The 23,590-nt window shown below is 34.7% G+C and overlaps 2 protein-coding genes across 3 annotated transcripts; one reads left to right on the forward strand and one right to left on the reverse strand.

Moving 5' to 3' along the window:
* Positions 1 to 1,292: 1,292 nt before the first annotated feature.
* On the forward strand, positions 1,293 to 18,670 carry LOC132603173 (CBL-interacting serine/threonine-protein kinase 24-like). 2 transcript variants are annotated; one of them, XM_060316101.1, is made up of 17 exons: positions 1,293 to 1,451; positions 1,679 to 1,764; positions 3,651 to 3,830; positions 4,437 to 4,499; positions 4,645 to 4,716; positions 6,410 to 6,517; positions 6,608 to 6,682; positions 6,796 to 6,849; positions 9,316 to 9,441; positions 11,348 to 11,437; positions 12,965 to 13,087; positions 13,283 to 13,330; positions 13,436 to 13,555; positions 14,134 to 14,250; positions 17,891 to 17,947; positions 18,033 to 18,107; positions 18,217 to 18,670. In XM_060316101.1, the coding sequence occupies exons 3-17, from the start codon at positions 3,666 to 3,668 to the stop codon at positions 18,304 to 18,306; spliced, it is 1,383 nt and encodes a 460-aa protein (XP_060172084.1). In that variant the 5' UTR covers positions 1,293 to 1,451; positions 1,679 to 1,764; positions 3,651 to 3,665; the 3' UTR covers positions 18,307 to 18,670. The 2 variants fall into 2 exon arrangements, with proteins under 2 accessions (XP_060172084.1, XP_060172085.1); XM_060316102.1 differs by lacking the exon at positions 1,679 to 1,764 and having other exon boundaries at positions 1,307 to 1,451.
* Positions 18,671 to 19,078: 408 nt separating this feature from the next.
* LOC132603174 (EPIDERMAL PATTERNING FACTOR-like protein 8) lies at positions 19,079 to 21,050 on the reverse strand. The gene is made up of 2 exons (XM_060316103.1): positions 20,816 to 21,050; positions 19,079 to 19,427 (listed from the first exon to the last, which is right to left on the reverse strand). Exons 1-2 carry the CDS (start codon positions 20,907 to 20,909, stop codon positions 19,213 to 19,215), a joined length of 309 nt encoding a protein of 102 aa, XP_060172086.1. The 5' UTR covers positions 20,910 to 21,050; the 3' UTR covers positions 19,079 to 19,212.
* Between the last annotated feature and the right edge of the window lie 2,540 nt (positions 21,051 to 23,590).

A 23,590-nucleotide genomic window follows, 5' to 3' on the forward strand; every position in this document is an offset into this window, starting at 1 on the left:
ATCGGAAAATTTAATAACATCATTGTTTGTTCACCTTTTCACCATTTAGTTCGTATTAATCTCTTTGTATTTGGATAGCTATTTAAATTCACTTGTGATTTTGTAAATTCATTTATTATAGACCACAAAATTCAAAAGTCTATCCATATTTTTACGTTAGGCAGTCAAGTGCATCACATATTGAGACGGAAGAAGTATTTTTGGTCAAAGTTTTATCACTAATCAAGTGTGATCAATCTCATACTTGTTAATGGTAAAAAAAACACAACTGAACAATCACTTTTTACAAGTTTCTACCCCAACTATCAGTTGACACATACGTTTTCTGTATGAACTATCACTATCTATGTATTAAAACACACCTCAAAGCTGAGTTGACACATACATTTTCTGTATGAACTATCACCATATATGTATTAAAACACACCTCGAAGCTGACTAGACTAACTATCAGTTGTTCCATTTTCCTACCTGATCTATCACCATCTACTCAACTAGGTCTGTTTTAATACATGATGGTGATAGTTCAGGTAGAAAAAGAGAACAACTAATAGTTGGAATGTGAAACTCACGAAAAATGATATATATATATATATATATATATATATATATATATATATATATATATATATATATATATATATATATATATATATATATTATCTCTACTAATTAGGAACTACTCTTCCAACTTTTTCTTTTTCTAAATGAGGGTAGGAAACGAGAAATGAGATTACAAAATGGGGAATTAGAACCTCACCTACAAAATGAAAGTTTTAGGTAGCCGATTAATTGAGCTACAAACATTCCCCAAATTCTCGTGCAACTCGTTTTTCACTTTAAAATGGAAATATCCCGAAATAATAAAGCATCAATGTATTGACTAACATAGTACTATACTACTTAAGATGTGGCACATCGGATGAAGCTGCTTCTCCCTTAATTAGAAATTTCAGGTTCGAGCCTTGTATATGAAAAAATTCTGATAGAGAGCACTTCCCTCCCAATATAGCTCTACGTAGTCCGAATCCAAATATAATCGGATACCAATGCTGATACCGAACAACGGGTACGAGAAAAAGAGAAAAGATTAACATAGTACTATAACGTGTCACATTAGAAAAAATTATTTTGTCGCTTCTGTTCATTTCTCCTTTTTCGTCTATTTTTAAATGAAGTAAGTAAGTAGACATTATACAATTTTACGGGGTATATATCATTGTCAAAAAAAAGAAGGAAAACAAGCAAGAGCTAAGAAACAAAACAAAAATAAAATAAAAAATAGAAAGTTGGCAGCTGGCAAGCAAAGTCTATAAATATAATCTAACGGGTTAAATTTAACGAGTTTTTGATCCCTCTCTAAATCACCACTTTAACATTTTCCAAATCCCATAGTTCTGATTCCTCCATTTTCCGGTGACTGTCGTTCCGCCACGTGTCCTCCTTTTCCGGTAATAATTCCATCGATTTTTTTTTTTAATAAATTTCATTTATTTGTTCACTTTTCTCTCACTATTCAGTTCGTATAAATAGTTACCTAAATTCATTTTACATGATTTATGTTTGGTCAAAACTTAGATGCATCAATTTTGTTAGTAAGATTATTATTTTTATAGTATTATATATGCTGACTTTAATTTCATGTGTTTTTTTTGTTTTTTTTGTTTATCATAAACAGTTCATTAAACATTTTTCCGAAGCTCAGAGTTTGGATTTCTTGATTTTTCCGGTGACTGACGTTCTTCCACGTGTCCTTCTTTTCCGGTAATGTTTTTATCGGTAAACTTAATAAATTTATTGTTTTGTTCACTTTTTTATTATTTACTAGTTCGTATTAATATCTTCTTATTTGGATAGCTATTTAAATTCATTTGTGGTTTTGTAAAGTTCTAATTTTCGATTATTTGTGTTATTTGTGTTTGGTCAAAGTTAAAGATGCATCAATTTTACTAGAGATAATGGTCAAAAAACACACGTGAAGTATTTTTTTTTTTTACGAGTTTCCTACCTGAATTATTAGGTGTTTGCATTTCGTACCTTAACTATCAGGTGTTTGCGTTTCCTAGCTGAACTGTCACCAAATATTTATCAAAACACAGTTACAGTAAACATTAATTTAATATTAAATATGCTGGTCAAAATTTGGATATCACTTTAATTTAATGTTTTTTTTTTCATAAATAGTTCAGTAAATATTTAACAAGCTGTATGACCAGTTTACTTTCTTTTATTTTTTCAGTGGAAGTTGAAATTATTCATGTTATATATGTTGTTTCTGCATTGGTTCTTTTGCTTCTGTGGAAAATTTTAGATTAGTTATGTTTGGTCAAATTTTAGATGCATCAATTTTATTAAGATTTTCATATTATTTATGTTGGTCAAAATTTGGATATCACTTTAGTTTTGTGTGTTTGTGTGTGTGTTTAATCATAAACAGTTCATTAAACATTTAACAAGCTTATGATCAGTTTACTTTCTTTCAACTTTTTCAGTAGAAGTTGCAATTTTTCTTGTTATATCGGTTATTTTCGCATTGGTTCATTTTTTTCTGTATTGCTTCATATATTTTGTTTCTCAATCGTGTGAGTTTTTGAAATTCTTATGTGTGTATTCAAACTTATGATAATTCTCGAATCAATTGGATTCAAATATTGTGACATTTTCTAGATTTTGTTTAACTTTGATTCAAATAAGATGCATCAGTTTTATTAAGATTTTTATATTATATTTGTTGGTCAAAATTTGGACATCACTTTAATTTAGTGTATGTGTGTGTTGTGTTTTTTAATCATAAAAAGTTCAGTAAACATTTAACAAGCTTATGATCAGTTTAGTTTCGTTAACTTTTTCAGTAAAAGTTTTTTTTTTTTTTTTTTTGTTATATCGGTTGCTTCTGCATTGGTTCTTTTGTTTCTGTATTACTTCATATATTTTGATTACCAGCAATATGACTTCTTAAAATTCTTATGTGTGTATTCAAACTTATGATAATTCTCTGGTCAATTGGATTCATATACTGTGACATTTTCTAGATTTTGTTTAATTTTGATTCTCTCTCTGTCTCTTTTTTATTTTTGTGGTTCATATTATGTTGATGGTTTTCCATGAGCTAATATACCAGTTGGTTCAGTTAATGTGATTGATCAGTTAAAATTTGTGTTCTCCGGGTTGACACTGCAGCTTTCTTTTGTCAGCTATTGTGTGTAGTATGCTACTCCCTCTGTTTCAATTTGTTTGTCTGGTTTTGACTTGGCACGGAGTTTAAGAAAGTAAAGAAGACTTGAGAATCTTTAAACATGCCATGTGAGAAGTTGGAACTAATGAGTTGCCAAAAAAGGAAAGAGACATTCTTTTTCAAACGGACTAAAAAGGAAAGTAAGATAAACAAATTGAAACGGAGGGAGTATATATCTTGTATTCGTCCATTTTATATGTATGTGTAAAAGCTGAAAGGTTTACTTTACCTATCTGAGGATCGTTTAGTCCTTAAGTGTGTACTCAAGCCTGTTTTAGATTCTCTAGACAATTTAATATACAAGTACTATATAATGTTCTACAATATGTTTTATTTATTTTGCCTATGACTACTTTGATAGGTTTTCATGAGCTAGTGTTTTAGTTGGTTAGTTAAAGTGCGATTCTGTCTGTAGGACGAGAATTTAGAGATGAAGAAAGTCAAGAGAAAACTTGGGAAGTATGAGCTTGGCAGAACTATTGGCGAAGGTGCTTTTTCCAAAGTTAAGTTTGCGCGGAACACCGAGAATGGCGAGAATGTTGCCATCAAAATCTTGGAAAAGAGCACCATTCTTAAGAACCAAATGGTTGAGCAGGTATTGCAATATACTTTCTTTCCTTTTATGAAGTCTAAGTTTGAGTATATCACCTTTAGAGATCAGAATTTGAACATTGACAAATGATTCTTTTTTAAAGCTCGGTTAAGATTCATAAATCTACCTGTCAATCTTGACTTAACTGTTTGATGATGTGATATATTATATATATGATCCTAATTGTGTGATATGGGGAGCAGTAGTGATGATTTAGTGCACAGCTGGAGTACTAAGTTGACACTTGACATCATAGCTTCATTGTCACCATGGTATGTGGGAAGGTGTTTGACATCCTTACTAACTAGCACTTGATAATCTTTATTTATGTTTGTGGGCAATACCCATCTATCTTGAATAATAGTGGTCAAACGGCAGTAACCCTGTTTCTCAGTAAGTGAATGGGTCCTAAGTCTGTGCTTTAAACGTTTGACAAACTTTTGAGGTGCTTAAGAAGTAAAGCATTTGCTGTTTCGTTTTGACTATCTATGTTTCGTTAAAGATTATTATCTGGTTATGGGACTTATGGTCTTGGAGTTTTTCTCCTTATCTTCATCTTTTGCCTCTTTGGCTGGTCAATTTTTTGGTTTCTTTGGTCTGGTTTTGCAGATCAAAAGAGAGATATCTATAATGAAAATTGTCAGACATCCTTGCATAGTTCGGCTTCACGAGGTAAAATGATTTGATATGCCTAATATGAGTACAACTCTTTCTCTATCTCTCCCTTTCCCCATCTGTCTGTAGTACGTTAAATGAGTATTTTCATTTTCTAAATTTTCTGTTTAGAACTTTATTGCTTCTGTGTATTCATTTATAGGTTTTAGCTGGCCGGACAAAAATATATATCGTTATGGAGTTTGTCACTGGAGGAGAGCTTTTTGACAAAATTGTAAGATATTTCCAGCATTTTTGACATATATTGACTGAATATCTACTGCTGGCTTGGTGTTAGTTTTTCTTTGTGAGCAGCAATAGTATAACTTGCTAAATTTATGTTGGATAATGCTTCATGATCTGACTAAATGCTATTTTAGTACTCTCTCTCTCTTTTTTTTTTCAACCCCTCCCCCCAAGAGCTCCCCTTTTTGCTTCCTTGGTGACTCTAACCCACAACCTTCGGGTTGGAGGTGGAGGGTGCTTACCGTCTGAGCAACCCCCTCCTGTCTACTTTACTAAATATTATTTCAGAATTTTAGTCTAGATTGATGTAGAATTTGGGAGTAGATCAACAGAGTGAATCCTAATATGTATTTAAAAAGTAAAGATTCGGGGATTCATCTTCATCAACAACATACCCAGTGAAATCCCACAAAGTGGGTTCTGGGGAGGGTAGAGTGTACGCAGACCTTAAGGGTAGAGTGTACGCAGACCTTGCTCCTACCTTGGGAGGTAGTGAGGCTGTTTCCGGTAGACCCTCGGCACAATAACAAGCAATTTAAAGCAGTATATATAAAAAATTCGTGGAAAAATACTATGGAAAGCATGATAAAGCTGTCTGAAAAAGGGCCGTAACTACCACAAAATAATACGATAATCGAAGTATAAGAAACAACAGATAGTACAAGTAACAAAAATCGAAGGACAAGGAACTACAAGAATAATACTACGGCTACTAGTATGAAAGGTAACACTCGACTACTTCCTAAACTTCTACCCTAATCCATGTCCTCCATAACCTCATATCTAAGGTCATGTCCTCGGTAAGCTAGACCAGCGCCATGTCCTGTCGAATCACCTCTCCCAATACTTCTTCGGCCTACCTCTATCTCGCCAGAAACCGTCCATGGCCAACCTCTCACACCTCCACTGGGGCATCACAACATTCTCATTTCCGCAACTTTGATATTTTGAACGCGGGAGTTCTTGACTGGCCAACACTTTGCCCCATACAACAAAGTCGGTCTAACCACCACTCTGTCGAACTTGCCTAAGGGGGATTCAGCTTCTCTAAAAAGAAATAATAGAGGCACAAGGCCATTATTATGACTCCCCATAAAAGTTATGTGACAAGCTACTAATCGATCTTTCTTCTGTGTTAGCATGCACACTTGCACCTCTGTTTTTTTTATAAGAAGGCTCGTATCCCTTCTCCAACAATTTTTGAGATTGTGATACTGATACATTTTCTATAGTTAATCGAGAAAGTCCATCTCATCAAGAATTTATACTAGCTTCATCTTAGCAGTCTAATTTTAACCTTTGTTAATGGTTGGAAATAATAAATTTGTTAACAATAGTTTAGCTTTATCTGTCTTTCAGAGAGTTCAAGGATGCTGTCTAGTAAATCAAAGTCCAACAACTGATGTTTTTCATAAGATCAGGATAGTTGATATGTAATACATCAAACATCCTAGTCCTAAACATTCGTACACAATGATGGATGCAAGAAGTACCAAATAGATATATGCTGTTGTACATGCTGATTCTCGGACTAGCTAGCTGGTCTTCCTTTAGGCGTTTCCTTTTTCACTAACTCTGATACAGCTCATGGACCTTTGAACCTTTAACGTTGATTATTAAGAAGTGATTTTTTTATCTCTAACATGCCTCTGCCTTTCATAATACTTTTGCTGTATTTGTAGGTTCATCAAGTTAGGCTCCCTGAAAAAGAGGCCAGACGGTACTTCCAACAACTCATAGATTCAGTTGCTCACTGTCATAGTAAGGGTGTATATCATCGAGATCTGAAGGTCCGGCAGTTGTTATTTGGGGAATTGTTGAGAGAATAACCAGTTTTAGCATTAACCAATAACACTTATGGTTTTTTCCTTGTTCTGTAGCCTGAAAATCTTCTTCTTGATTGCCAAGGTAACTTGAAAGTTTCCGATTTTGGGCTTAGTGCATTGCCTCAACAAGTAAGTAGAGTTTTATTTTTAGTTACATAGATTGGCAGAGCATATTAGTTTTTTCTTGATTTCCTTTTGAAAATGAGAGCTTCTAAAAGGCACTTTTCCGAAATTTCAATCAGGGAGTGGACCTCCTTCATACCACTTGTGGGACTCCAAATTATATTGCACCTGAGGTACGATGTTTATCTATTTTGAATTTATCAAATCCTGTGACAGTTTGATGAGTGTTTGCTTCCTATTTGGCATATCCAAAAGATGATTCCACATTTAATTGGCCTGCTAGCCTGATTGTACTCTTTTCATCCCAAATTTTATAAATTTTAAATTGAATTGGTTATTCTCATGCTAAATTTACTGCTGAGTGGAGATGTGATGTCATTCTAGCTTTATTGATCCCACACGATAATGCCTGCCATCATGTATTGCTTTAACTATAAGGTTGAGAATAGTATGCTTGCTGAATACACATTTTCAGCTTCCTTATGAAAAGTGGAGGGATTTGTTAGCATAATGTCTTTATTTACCAGTTTAAAAAAAATAAGATATCCTATATACTTGTTGCTTTTTTCTGTTTTGTGGCCATGTTTATAAATGAAATACCTTTACCTGATAAAAAAAAGTATACTTGTTACTTTTCACATTCTTTTAGTCCTCTACTCAAACCTAGTCAGTCTGTTGATGCTCACGACGGCCTTGCTCGTGTTTGCCAATTGGGAATCCTTATCAGCTTCCTTCCTTCTCAACATCATAGTGGTCATATCACAGATGTGGGATGTATCGTTGTAGGATTACTTAATTCCCCTGCTTTCTATCTCTACGAATACACAATTTCTCTCTTCTGGACCAAAGTTTTAGTAATCTTATTGATAGAGTTTGTTGCATGGACAATAATGTGGGTGCACTAAAGTATCTATTTGGACAGTAATTTGTTAGCTTTTCAAGAAAATGAGGTTGAGATCACAACACTTTAATTACCCAAATAGTAATGACTTTGAGCTGAGAATATTTATGCTTAACAAACGGAAAAACCGAAGCGTTCTCTTTTAATTACCCGATTCTCTGAAGATTTCACAAGAACGATCAGTGACACACTCTGTTTCTCTTTCTCTGCGTTTTGAAAAGAATATTAAGTATTATGTCAGCACATTATCCCCGGACGATGGCAACATGATTCGCCACCGTTGGATCAAAGCCTAGTGTCATCCACGTGGCAATAGCACTACTTAAAGAAGTTGCCAGCTTGTATTTTTCTGGAGGAGAGTATCATAAGCAAGCCGGAATGAGGAAAGATCCGCCGTATCACTTTTGGGTTGTTTTATTTTGTTTTTGGCATAAAGAGGTCTAGTTGGTGCATAAAATCCACATTAACTAACCAAGAGAAGAAAGATTTCATGATCACACGTAGGATATCCCACCCATGATTCCTAGAACAAATACGCTGTTTGTAAGCCGCTTGCATTCATATTCTTATATTCAGTTCTATTTATGTTGCAATATTTGTTCTGATTGAATTTCCTCCTTAAACATTTCTTAGTGAAAAGTCTCCTCATAGTTATTAGTAAAAGGAAGCTCCGTGATGTCGGTGGTGGTGCTAAGTGAATGACCACCAAAAACCAACTTCCACTTGGTCTACAGGGAGCCATCTTTCAGCAACTTGGATTTAGTGACAACTGCTCTTGCAGTGTCTGAAGTGCAAAACCTGTTTTGTCTTGTAGAACCAGCTATAAGTCCTTGCTATGCCTCGTACAATCTCGCATATGAGTTCCCGAAAGGTGCTGCCTATGATCTTTCAGGATGCTTGACTAAAGATTAGGTCCTTTTTAACTCCGCTCAACTCTATATACTATGTATGTATAAAAATCTTCAATCAATTTTAACAAGTACCATTGCTATGTATAATGTTATTAATAGTCATCGCTTTGTCGCTTAAAGCGATGAAGTGATGTGAAGCAAGGGTTCACTCCTTCATGGTGAGCCATGCGCTTAAGATAAATGTGCGCTTTAAAGAATGTAGCGTAAATTGATTCCAATGAGAAACGATCGATCCTTTGAGTTTCAACTTTTGAGAAGTTGGATTAATATCAACATTATAATTGAATATTAAGATTAGCTATTTTAATCGAAATTTGATCATCATAGTACAAAATTCATACATGTATTGTATTTTTTATTTTCCGTAAATTGTGTGCTTTCCTTCTCGGCTTTCACTTCTAATCCCATGGACCTTGTCGGTTCTCTGCGCTCTCGCTTTGAAAACACTGGATATGTGTTCTGTCTGCAAGGAGATTGAACCACGATAAGCGAGAAATGTGTTTATATCATTTATCACTCATTTACCTATCTTGGCTAGTCAGCTTTAGTTTGTTTCTAAGTTGCAGGTGAATCTGAGTTTATACTATCTTTCAGTCCTATTGTAATATTTTACAATGTCTGTCTTTATCAATCTTTCATGTAATATCATAATGTCAGTTCATTTGTTTAAATTACTAGTTTTCCATCAAATTTGAATCTGTTGGGACTCTGTCAATTGGTTGACACAGTTTAGTCTGCTTGAGACCTCCTCTTCATGAAAATGCAATTAAGCTTGTCCTTCTGTAGCTGACTTATTACTTTTTTTTTTTTTTTTTTTAATTCTTCAGGTGTTAAGTAACCAAGGTTATGACGGTGCTGCCGTTGATGTGTGGTCCTGCGGTGTCATCCTTTATATTTTAATGGCAGGATATCTTCCATTCGATGAAGTAGACCTTCCTACCTTGTTTTCAAAGGTAGATGAATCATGTGATGTGATAAATGTTCATGGATGAATCATGTGAAATAAGTTATGTTTTGTTATGCTTCGTATAGCGTGAAGATTCTAATGGTTTCTAAGGAATCATATTAAGGACAATTTTTGCTCTGTTTCATTTAGCAAATATCTGAGGACTACAGGTTTGAGAACCTCTTATCTTTAGAGAACTCCTTATTTTCTTATAAGACAAACTAGTGAGTATTGATTGAAATGGATCCAAACAGTGTTACATATTACCGATCTCAACTAGTTTGGAATTAAGGTGTAATTTTTGTACTAAAGGCTATGAAATGTATCGTATATCAAGCCTGCTTGTCTTTTTCCTTATTCATTTCTTTGACCTCCGTCAAGCACTGACACACTAATAGTAGTTTGAATTGTGATGAGTAAGCTTAGATTAAAAATCAGTCTCGAGGACTGACTTTCTCAAGTGACTATGGTTTAACAATTTCCCAATTTGTGTTTACATGAGTTGCTTACTTATTTCTTTGTGTATTACTTGCTTTTTATCTGTTAACGCCTCCGTCTATTTTATGTGACTCTGTTGACTAGTTTATTAAGCCAAAAATATGCAAATTATCAATATTGCTCTTGCTACTAACTACTTCCTCTGTTCCATTTTTTTGTGTCTTAGTTTGACTGGACACCGAGTTTAAGAAAAGTAAGGAAGTCTTTTGAATCTTGTGGTCTTAAACTGAAGATATATGTGATATACCAAAATGCCCTTAAATCTTGTGGTCTTAAATATGCCATGTGGGATATTGGAGTTAAATGAGTTACTAAATATAAAAAGTGACATTTTTCTAAACAAACTAAAAAGGAAAGTAAGACACATAATTGAATTGGGAATATTGAACAGAGATGGTAAGGGTTCCGCATGTGCTTTTATCTCTCTTTTCTAATGTAAAAGTTAGGTTTTCTTCCAGTAGGTCCGAACAAGTCATGTCAGTCAGGATGAATGAAAATATTAACATTTAGGGGTTGCCGGTTTTAGGGATTAGGATGTTTAATCCTGGTATAAACTTCGGTATGATCTCCGTGACTCCGTGTCAAAAACCTCAATATGGATGGGCAGATGCCATGCATAATTAGCTATTAAGTATTTCATATATAGTAGGTCTGTGACCCTCCTCTCAATCCAATCTCTTACTTGACCCTCAAAGCGCACTATCGAGTTGTAACCGAAGTAGATCAAGAGAGTATGATGCCCATACGACATATTTATCCTGCTGTGGTAGTTGTAGTGGAAGCTTCACTGTCGAGGAAGGCAGTAAGATGGAGCCGATTAGTTCCACAAATGAGATTGATGCATCCATGGATTCTGATTTCTGATATTAATTAAGTTATGTGAAGTTTAATATTGGAAACCGAGGGCCGCGTTACTAGTATCAGTATAACTTATATGTGAATCTGTATATATTTTATACAGGTAGAGAGCGGAATAAGAATACATGTAATAGCAATATGTGGTAATAGTATGTAAAGAAAAAATGCCCTTAAAATAGGCAATCCTTACATAACAATCTTCGCATTATGCTCTATTATTCACCACATTATTATTTCAACATTGTTATTCATTGCATAAACAATATTCGTACTATAATCTCTGCATAACTGAACCGTCAACCAAATGGCCCCTTAATAGTTTCCAAATATAGAAATGCATCAATCTTTTAGGGACAGGCTAAAATGAAAAGAGTGTCACATAAAATGAGTTAAGAGGGAAATAATTTATTCATTTGTTTTCTTCTGTTAATTATTTTCATTTCAAATTTTTTATAATTTTATTTACTTGTGAATCTGACACTTTTCATTGCTTCCTCACTATTCTGAGCGGATTAGGTGCTCCATAAAATTTATAATTGCTGCTTCTATTGATGCAGATCAATGCAGCTGATTTCACGTGTCCATTTTGGTTTTCTCCTGGTGCAGTGTCATTGATAAGAAGAATTCTTGACCCAAATCCTGACACTGTGAGTGTAGATATCACTGTTCCATCTGATAATTATGGTATCACATTGGCTGTTTGTCGGTGAAAAGCGATTTGAAAATAGTAGTCCACCTAGAATGGAGATCTCCCCCTGATTACAGACTATCTTACTGTTTAAGTAGCGTAGTAAAAAGATCCTTGAAATTTCATCTGGAACTGACTAAGTATGAAGCTTGAATGACGTCAACACTCCGGAGAAAAATGAAGCATGTGTTATTCTTGATTTGGTTATACAAAGTAGTGCATCCTTGTTGCAGTGCTTAATTTTTTGTGCAATAAAAAGTTCAAAATAAAAATTATGACTCACAATTTTCAGGATGTTTTCAAGACTAGATCCAACAAGAAATTTAAGCTTTTAGGGGAGATGGAGATAATTTGATTTCTGCATTTCGTGTTTATCATGATTCATCTCTTGATGCGCTTCTTTCAATTCTCGGTCTTTATCTTTTTAACTTGTTACTCAAACATGCTAAAGCTTTGACTTTATATCGTTCTGTCTGATCTTGTTTGAGAAATTAAATTAAATTAAATTATTGCCATGACTTGTGAGTGAAGGGTAGATCACTGAAGAAATTTACCATGTTTCAGAATGGTACATCAATGCTCAAATATGCATGTCTTGATCTATTAACCTATTTCATACCACACTACAATCAATCATACACAACCTAAACTGCTGAGACAGAACAGAAGTGCCCTTTCCTTCCCCAGCAAAGTTGCGATAGCCACCCCCTTCTGCTGCTTTCCTTATCTTCTTTTGTTTCTCTCAAGCTTTGGTCATTTTCTAACCAAAGCTATATTTAGTGCTCTTAATGACGCTTACTATTATGCCTATTAAAAGTAACAAACTGTATATAGAATTCTCTCACCTGAAGTGAAGCAGAATGTTTGTCATAGACTCATGTCCAAATTATGCTTAATCAAGAGGACAAGATATGCAGTTAGTGGACACGACTGATTGAATGAAACAATTAGGATGCTTACATGCAGAAAAATGAATCTCTGAAGAAAGATATAACAGAATCGCTTAGCTGTTTTCTGCGTGGATAACATCTTAGTATAATATTTCTCAACATTATCTAAATTTTGTCAGTTCTTTGGGAGGAATGGCTATTTTTTTGGGAAAATGTAATTGTCCATTCTGGAGGATGAATTTTCTTCTTAAAATCCTAAGTAACTTACTGCAACACATCGTGCTCTGTTGTCGCAGCAAAGCTCTGTTAACTTAGGACTATATATATAAATAAAAGAGTTTGGTTGCTCATCTTGGCTTTAAGCTTGCCAATCTCGCAGAGGGTTCTCTGCTTACAGATCCTTCTGCTAATTGTATATGTAAGCCATACTTAATTCACGCGCTCTGACAGTTCCTTGTTTCTGTTCAATAGAGAAACTCTGTTCCTTTTCTGATCAGTCTTTTCTTGAGAAGTTCCAATATGACTTTTGCAAAATCTAGAGCAATTTTGATGTTCCATATCTACCTTTTATGTTAATAAGAACCATGTAAATGCAGCGGATCAAGATTAAAGAGATAAAAAGAGACCCTTGGTTCCGAAAAAGCTACTTGCCCCTCAGGGTTAAAGATGACGAAGAAGTGAATCTTGATGATGTCCGTGCTGTGTTCGACGACATTGAGGTGGACTTCCTTTTTATTATTATTGAAATTTATCAATTTCCATTGCATATTTTGGAAGATAAGTATAATATTAAATTTAAGACAATTTCTATAAAATTTAGATACATCCAACAATACGTAATTGACTCCGTAATGCAATATCCTGATCTATTCTGTGCCTAAATTTCATATGCTGTTGCATTTTCAATTTTGCAGGCCGAACTTGTAAGTGAGAGATCTGAAAATAGTGACATTAGCGCCTTGGTATGCATTTGAGATGATCACACTATCTTCGGAGTTAAATTTGGCAAATACCCTCATATATTCTTTGCCTAAATTTGATATGCTGCTGCATCTTCAATTTTGCAGGAGGAACTTGTAACGGAGAACTCTGGAAATAGTGAGAGTGGCCCCTTGATAATGAATGCATTTGAGATGATCACACTATCTCAGGGGTTGAATTTAGCAGCCTTGTTTGACAGACGTCAGGTAGAGTGATTATTTTAGATTGTGCACAAAAATAAACTGAATCAATGGTCGAGCAAACCTTAGTTTCATCTCATGCATTCTTCCTGTTTTTTCGTAATATATATTAATCCTTTGTTTTTTTTTTTCCTCTTTTCTTTTCCCAATTTTTGCTTTAAACTATCTATTTGTGCAATAAGGGTGGGGGGTGATGAAAGCTGCAAGATATTCTTCTATAATATCTTTTTACGTAGTGTTTTCCTTTAAGAAACAAGCTAGTTTGCTGCCCTTTGCGCTATGTTCTTTTCTGCTTCTTCTGTTTCTTTTTGTTTTCTTGATTGGATGCATGCGACGTGAAAACATGCTTCATAGTGACGGACCATTTATTTGTACCTTGTCTTACGTAAAATGTCTGGCGTTTATTTGTTAGGAAGTAATCTTCTTCATGATATGGAAGAGCTTTTAATCCTGGGGCAGTCCAGTTAGTTTTTTAGTTTCTCCCACTTAAAAATGTCGGTCAGCTAGTGCTTCATTTTGCTAGACAAAAGTTTGGCAACTTCCTTATGGTAACTGAGAGCAATTGACTTGCTTCATTCTTACAGGATTATGTCAAGCGTCAAACTCGATTTGTTTCCCGTCAGCCAGCTAATATAATAATATCTTCTATCGAAGCAGCCGCAGAGTCGATGGATCTCAAGGTTCATACACGTAATTACAAGGTATATTTTTACATCTCCATATGATTCAATCGGATTGATTCTTTGTTCCAACAACTAACAAAATCAAAGAAAATGCTATAATAATAGCCGAACTTGCATTTCCCAAGTTCGGCTAAAGAAAAAGGGTTGCGATAAGTTAATAGATAACAGAATATTAGTCAATTTATGATGAATCCTCTTAATATTGAATACATTCGGATGTACTCCCCTAGGCTCTTATTACACTGATACCCAGTTTGATAAAAAATGGACAAAAGTTCCATCATTCATTGCTAGGGTACGAGGGACCACGAGCAAGGCTTTTCATACCATGGAAAGTGTAAATAAAGAAGTTAGTCTCGTTACATTAGTGTCTGAATATGGTGCGTTCATTCATCTTAATTGAAGAAAGTTCAAGAGAATTGGATTCGGATAATTAGTTGGAACATAGGAGCTTATTGACAGGGAAGTCAGCAGAGAATTACAAATGTTTTAAAGAGGAGGAAGATAATATTGAATTTCTCCAAGACACAAAAAAAAAAAAATCTACAAGACACTAAGTGCATAGGTAGAAAATTAGAGAGATTGGTGACACATACATAAATTGTATTGTGTGGGTAGATAAAAATATGAAGGAGTTAAGAATCATTGTAGAACCAGAACTCCAGAAGTAAAGGATAAAGAGAATTACTGATATTATTTCGTTTAGATAAAAAGGGAAAGGAGACAACCAACATCATTAGTTCCAATGCTTCGCAAATAGGATTATCTGAGGGAACTAAAACAAAATTTTGGAAAGATATGGATACATTGGTCCAAGGATTCCAAATGATCAACAGCTGTTAATTTGAGGAGATCTTATATAGATTTAGCGACAGTTTCGACCGAGTACATACGGATACGATTATGGTACAAAAAAATAAAGAAGGGAATCTATGATTTATTTTTAGCTAACACATGCTTTTAAAAAAAGGGATCACTCTTTCCCCAGGGCTTAGTTCATGTGGTAAAGGTTGAAGAACTTGTGACTTAGGTCAAAGTTTGAGTCCTGCATCATACGAAGTGTAAAAATTCTGGTGCCATAACTTGTGACTGAATCTATAAAAAGACTTATTCTTGCCAGAAGTGACAAAGGCACGTGTAAAAACTGCAAGGTTATAGCAGGAGAAGCCTTGGACACCCGAGATAGACTGGTGATCTGTTGAAATGGAGAAGATAAATATTCTGGTGCATTATCACTATGCAATGTGCGGATAGAAACCCCAAATTGATTTTGGATTTCAGCATGGGGAGTCTAAAACATTGAAAACAACTCAGATCGATTTTTCATCAAGAAAATCCAAGTGCACATGGAATAATCATCAATGAAACTTACAAAGTAGTGAAATCCCAGGGTAGAATTGACCCGGCTAGGACCCAAAACATCTGAATGGGTTGAAGTGAAAGGAACTCTGCCTGGTTATCAAGACGTCGAGGGAAATGGGAGCGAGTATGCTTACCAAGTTGACATGGACTCGCACTCTAAAGTAGACAAGTGAGACAAAACAGATACCATTTTCTGAAGTTCTGGTCAATTGGGATGTCTCAATTGTCTATGTAATAAATGGGGTGAATCAATAACAAAACAAGCTATGGAAGAAGGACAAGGTGTAAGTAGTTAAGGAAGGATAAGGTAGAGAGAGTCCATGTGATTCACGTCAGTACCAATAATCCGCCCCATACTGCATTCATCTATTACAACAGAGTCGTTGAAGAATGTTACAGAGCACTTGCAATATGCAGAAACTTTTATGGTGATTTCAGACTTGCCGGGCGACCCGTAAGAACCAAAGGAACAAGTCTGAAAGTTGACGGAAATAGAAGCATGCGCCGGCGCGTGACATAGATCTTGCCGGGAAGTTTTCCTTCTTTCTGGCGCGTGGGAGCACCGGACGGCACCTTTTCCGGCGGGCTGGCTGGCTTTGGTCGCCGGAAGATGCTTGACCTGGTGGTGGTGCTGGTTTATGCCCATCTGCACGGAAATAGAAAGCAATTGAAACAGCCTTGTGGTCTCCGGAAAATGCATGGCGACGATCTTTCTGTCTTCTGGAAATTGCTGGTAATTGTACATCGATTATTCTCTAACCTCACTCTGATACCACATGAGAAGAAAACACGATAGGAAGGAAGAATTGGGTAAAACTCAGCTTGATTATTCCCTCAAGCCATTGAGGTTTAAATAACTAAGTGTACATGTTCTAAGAAGGGGAGGAGAATCAAAATATATAATTACATGGAGTAAATCAAGCTATACTATATTTACAAGATCCTATAATATCTATAGGATTTTAACAACATTTATAAATGTATAGAAAGCATAAATACAGGGTGGGTGCTGGAGAATAAAGAAAATTCTAACAAGTACATAAATACTATAAGAGATATATACGGATGAGCTATCACAAGTGTGAGGATAGTGGATGGCGTATGAGCTTCAATGATCGTAGGTTACACCAAGGACTTTTACCCTAATTATGCATGAAGTCAACCAGTTTTGTACAAAATAGTGTCCCATGAAGCAAGCTATCTGTGGACAATATTTTGTTAATTGACAAAACTAGCGAGGGAGTCAACCAAAAGTTTGGATGGAGAAATGCTCTAATGAATCAGGGATTTAGGACAAGTAGAAGTAAAGCACAATATATATATATATATATATATATATATATATATTGAAAAATTTAGCTAGCTAAGAAGATTGAAGTTGAGGTGAGGATCAGATGGAATTGTGGTTCCTAATGCAGACAATCAAACTTCAAAGCTCAATCTTTGATGAAGATATACCATATATAATCAAAATAGGATGATTGAAAAGGAGCTCTACGGAAATGTTATGTAACAGGAGGATACCTATTAAAGTGAAATCTGAGGTTTATATGGGAGTGAATGCTGAATCCTAGGGTGCAACATATCCGGTAAGATGAGGATTGAGATATACAAATGTTAAGATGAATGTTCTGTCATATAAGATTAGATATGACTAAAAATGATTATACCCGATAAAAGGGGCACTAAGAAGTGTCCTGTAATAGGAGGATACCCATCAAAGTGAAATGTAGGTCTATATCTGCGAGTGAATACTGAAACTCTAGGCGCAACGTATCCTATAAGATGAGTGTCGAGATATACAAATGTTAAAATGGATGTACAATCATATAAGATTAGATATGATGAAAAATATTACATACGGAGAAGGTGCAATTATCACATCTACAAGAGAAAAGGGATGATGGCCTCAAAATGCATAGTTTTATAAGGTCTAACACCATGATAAAAGATGATGTTAAAAAGGATGAGGTAGACCTAAAATGGAGGGAAGATGTGTCCAGGGAAGATGTGTCCAAAGACCTAGAATTCCTTTGGTAATCATGCAGACTTGGCGGAGAACACAACAAAATTGATGCAATTGTATATCAAATGTGAAAGCTTCCCTCGGTCATGCTTTAAGATACAGAATTCTCCCAATTATCACATCTCATCTTTTTCTGCAAACTCGTCATTTAACTGAGTTTTTTTCAGGTCTATTGGTTTTTAAATTGATGATTCTTTTATCTCAAAGGCTCACATTGTGTGAGTTTCTGTTTCTTTGAATCTTGTCTAACTTTTTGTACAACTCTTGCAGATTAGACTTGACGGCGTGAGGGCAAATAAGACTGGTCCATTTGCTGTTGTACTGGAGGTTACTTGTGAACTCAAATATACATGCAGTTTCCTTTTACTGAGTTTCAACCTGTAATAACCGTTTTCTCGTTTTATTTCTAAAGGTTTACCTAGTTGCTCCATCCATTTATATGGTAGATGTTCGAAAGGCTGCCGGGGAAACCCTTGAATACCATAAGGTTTGCTCCTGTCCTTGTTAACTATTTCTTTACATCACAATCATTATATTTAGTTTCTCTAATGAATTGCACGAAGCTCAGAACAATCCGATAAATATTCTTTTTGCAGTTTTACAAGGAATTCTGCAGAAAAATTGATAATATCATTTTGAAACCAAAGGAGGGCAACTCTGGTTTGGCCAGAACAATAACTTGCTGATCCGAATAACTGGGACTAACCAGTGTGATGCGTTAACAAAATACTTGAAGCCTGCAATCCCCTTGTCTAGTGATGGTATAGTATGTTTGTTGTTGTAGATGTCCTCCTTGATGTGTTACCCAGATGTTACCCCCAACCCACCCCCACCACCCACCCCCCACCCCTACAACGGGCCCTCTTGGCCCCTCTAAATTTATGTAATTGCATATCCTGCTGTTACTCTTTCGCTTCGTCTGTATATAAGGTGTCTGGATTCCCTATAATCTTTAAGTATGATGCTACTGCACAACTTTGGTGTGCCGTAATTTGTACAAATAAGGTTTGAGAGCCAATTATTCAGAAATATGCTTATTATCAAATACGACATTCATTTGTTTGAGTTTCCAACCAAGACATTACACAACTCGAATTCTCCACCAAAATAGGAGGGGGAGGCTGATCTAGGATTTTAAAACAGTGGGTGTGGACTAACATTGTATCTGATAATCCTGTGTGAATAACTTTTTGGATTTTGTATGAATATATATTCTTTTAGAAGTTAGTTCAACTGTGTTTGTGTGTATACAACTTTTATGCCAACCGAAGTAATGTTAGCTTGAGTAATTGGTTGATAAGACAATCCTACGGATTAGCGCTTCACATGCTTAATATAAGTTTCCTCATCATATGTCACAAGACTCACAAATGTAATAACGTGAAAGAAACACAAACATCAGAAAACAGTTTACCAGCTTATCTCCTTTAAGTTAAAAGAGTGTAAAAACCAATCAAAGAAATATATTTATGTCAAGAAATTAAATTACTCAGCAGTCGTGCATAAAATGCATTAAGGAACCAAGAGATTGTTTACCAGTTTACATTCTATTTTAAGTTAGAAGAGGGAAAAAATAATTATAAGATGGCATTTCAAGGTTGATAATACTTTGTTCCACATCTGCATTTCCATGAGAGGAGATAATAGCCTTCATCTTCTCTAGTTGATAATGTCTTTAACCCTTTGCTATGTGGAGGAATGACAAGTGCAGCCGTGCAAGGTCTGCAACCCTTGCACCTATTGCCACACTTTGGTGGACTTGATCCCAACATCACCATTCTCATTTGCTTCTTTTCTTCACTTCTTCCTATAGACAACAAATTTCAATTTCTTCAGTAAAACTCAATAAATAGGAAAATAACACTTCTTCCTATAGACAACAAATTTCAATTTATTCAATAAAACTCAACAAAGGAAAATAACAAATGTTATGACTTTAATCTCTTGTTTCGGAGAAATAATCACGAGAGATTGAAAGAAACATATTATATCTCATGTCCATGCGTAACAATCTTGGGTGCAGGGGCGGATGCACAGCCAACAGAGGGTGTTCACCCGAACACCCTCGGCAAAAATTTACAGTGTATATATGGGGTAGATATTTTGTGTTTATGTATATATATTAGCTTTTGAACACCCTCAATAAATGCAAAAGGTTAGCTTAAATGGTTTAGGGTATTCAAAATTGTTTCTAGTGCTATAGGTTCGATTCTCATCAACAATATTATTTTTTATATTTAACTTTTGTTATTTTTTTCGAACCCCTGAGTTAAAATCCTGGATCCGCCACTGCTTGGGTGGGTCATCACTAGTAGAAATGACATATATGCTTGATGCGTCAACTTTACATTCAACTAAGATTTTTCATCTATGCAAAGCAACGAAGATAGTAAACTATAGGACTTCTTGTTCGAGTAGGAGTACTTTGGTTTTTCTAGTTCCTTCTCTTGATAAGAATAGGGATTTGAAATGATATAAATTTCTCTTCGCTCTATTGTGCTCCTGTTGGGGACAATGATTTCAATTTCTTCAAATGAGCTCAATAGAAAGAAAAACAACATTATTTTCAACTCAATATCACTTAAATGATTTTTCATCCGTGCGAAGCAACGGATACTGATAGATTTAAGGGAGGGGATGGGTAGTTAGGAAGCTAACTTTTAAATATGCCATTTCTTGCTACGGCATGCTATGGAGAAAGTTTTATGGCTATGTTTAGACACAAAAAATTTCATATTTAACCATATATGTGTAACGTTTTAGTGGAACTTTCTTCTAAATCAAACTGCATCTAACCCTCAGAGCTGGATCTAGGATGTTAAGTTAGGGAAAGTAGAGTCACCCACCATCAAGTTGTTGCACTGAGATGTATTTTGTATAAATATATACTTTATTCAATTCTATAATTATATATAGTTTAAGTGGAAAGCAGTATATGACCACACATTTTTGATACCGTACCATAACAAACAACACTTAATAAGCTAGGTTGAACTTTCCAAGTACCTTTTATGAGCCTAGTAGATAAAGAAGGTTAAAGGATCAATACCCTTTTCAAATTCAATGAATGAAAGAAAACAGTTAGTTCTTTGGAAAAGAATAAAAAAGCTTAAAAATAGAGAGTGACAAGATGATAAAGATTGGGTTTCTCCTTTGGTTCATGTTCTTTTTGCTCTATCATACATATTGTTTTACCTGATATAGATGGAAGGAATGTGAGAGAATAGATAAGCATCACAATGACAGCAAATTTTTGTCTTTTTGAGTAAATATTAATGGTTGAAGCCATCACCAATCTTGTCCCAAGCTTTCACAACATGAAAAACCCACCACCACTTCTTTCACACCAAGTGTGTTTTGTGTTGGGGAGAATTTAGAAGTGTCTTAACTCTGTATATCAATGTAGCTCTAGCTATGGTTGTTTCTATAAAGACAAAGATGGAGCTTTATGAAGAAAACGGGCCCCTCAACATCTATCGTGGCATGACGGTCAATGAAATAAGTGAAAATTATAAAAGAATCAGGGTTCAAAATTTAGAAGAAACAAAAAGAATTAGGTGATTTTTTTTCCTATTTGTCTAATAGAGTTATTTAGTATATACACTTAGTGGCGGAGGCAAAAATTTCATAAGAAAATTAAACATTCATTATACATACATGTATGTGTGTGTGAGCGTATATCATTAGATCTTATATAAATAGTGTGATTTTTTGGTGACGGAGGTCTCAAACCCCCTTTCCTCTTCTAGCCTCGCCCCTGCTTATACTGATGAGATGTAGCAGATACTCAATGAAATTGTTAAGATGCGTGCAAAATAGCTTGAATATGAGGAACTTTATTATGTGTGTCACATAATTAATGTCAGTTATGTGAGACTTCTTTTTATCTTACAAGTTAGTGAACTCAAATCTTACATTTTGGATTCACAAACTTTTAATCCACTAACTTATAAGATAAAAAGAAGCCTAATACACCTAGTATCCGCGAGAAGCACAAAATAATTTTTTTTGCCTGGACATCATCTCATTAAAAATATAGAAGGGGGCTCACCACAAAGAATTTCCTAATTGAAGAAACAGTAGTGCTGACTCTATTTATTTTCAGGGTGAATGACAGGAGTGACAAATTGAAGCAACAGGTTCTCAAATTATTGAAGTACTAAGGCCACTTTTTTCACCTTATCGGCTTATCATCTTCAATCCCCACTTGGAGTCTTGTTTTTTTCCTTTGATTGATGTCTTCTTTTTCTTTGCTATTTCTTTGCCATACAAGGACCTGACAGTTGACTAAAGATGAAAATAAATCTATTTTTACAACTGTGGCTATGGTATGTGATGCAAGAATCCAATACAATTGCACATTTATTTTAGCCTTTACAAAAGTATACAGTTCTGAACAGTAGTTTTGAATGTTGTCCTCTCTATTTTTTTTGTAGTTTCTTTTATTGATATTAAATTGCATGTAACTGTTGCAGGCTCTCAGAAGATGCTCGAAATATTCCAACATTGTTTAATAGCTACTCCTACATGACTTATCAATGGTTCACCTATAGTACGTTTCAGAAAAGCATTTGGCTGCAATGGTGGAGACAAGGGATTTTAGATACCTTTACTCATACTAGATTTTTATGTTGTTATTTAATTTGTGCCCGTTTTAAAAAAAAATTACACGTACTTTGCGTCGGATATATAGTCTTGACAAAGTCTAACTCGAGACTAATGTTCGAAGTTTTATTTTTCTGAGGTTCAGTTATTTTTGCTTGAACTTCAGTCATATTGTCTCACTTCAGGAATATAGCTGAAGTTCAAGTAAAATTGATTGAAGTCAGGCAAAAATGTTTGAATTTCACTCATATATGGCTGAAGTTTAGGCAAAAATAAATGAAGTTCAATCATTTTTGCCCGAACTTTAGGCAGAAATGCATGGACTTCACTCATACGTAAACTACAAACATTTTATTTGACGTTTAGTTTTGTCAAATCTAATTTCAAATACTGCATGTCTGAAATGAATTATGTCAAAAAAACTTTAAAAAGGTCGATACAGGTTAAATAGCAGTGTCAAAATAGGCTGCACCTTAAAATTTCGTCGCCAATGTTTGTTAACCATAGGATCATTTGCACTTTTGTCCTTCTTTTGTGTTGGTGTTTAGTTTATGCCTCCCACAACAACAACAACAACAAAACAAAACAAAAAAAAAAGAAAAAAAAAAAGAAAAGTAAATCACAGGGCATAAGCTTATATTTTCGTATCATAATATCCACAAGTTATGCCTTCAGCTTCTAAAGAAGTTATGCCCCATTTTCTGTTGCTAAAAGGTAAAAATTAAAGACCGTGCTATTTTAAGGGCAAATATACCAGCCTATTTTAAGGGAAAACGTGCAATTTTATGTCAACCATATTGTGCAGCCCAATTATAATTCAGAGAAGAAGGCCCAATCATTCATAAAGGACCCGGAGCCCAACTAACAATTTTTTTTCACTAAACTTGTATTAGGCTGTAACCATCCTTTATGCAACTATAAATAAATGAATGATTTTGGAAATAAAGTTTAGCACTCATTTTAGTTTGTCCAGATAGTCTGTTACCTTAATCACATAATTGGACCACGTGGTGGATACTTCTTATTTAGGATATTCGACATGAAGATTCGATTCACAATTGTATTAAAGAAATTCATAATGAATTAAAGGTGGATGCTTTATTTCATATTCCAATATCTTTAAAGATACGACTTACACCAAAAACATGAAAGCAATAATCTGGCTCGACCTAAAATTAATTTTATTTTTTCGTACTTCTAAAAATAATCTGGACTTAAAATATATATTCAATGGACACATGACTTTAATCAAAAGACCTGTTAAAAATTAAATAAATGGAGAAATAAATACTGGAGGTGATCCAAACCATTCTTGTACCCTCTGCATTAGTTTTTCTTTTCTCCTGTTTTTCCTTTTCTTTTCAA

Source organism: Lycium barbarum, chromosome 7, assembly GCF_019175385.1.
Source record: "Lycium barbarum isolate Lr01 chromosome 7, ASM1917538v2, whole genome shotgun sequence".
Lineage (NCBI taxonomy): Eukaryota > Viridiplantae > Streptophyta > Magnoliopsida > Solanales > Solanaceae > Lycium > Lycium barbarum.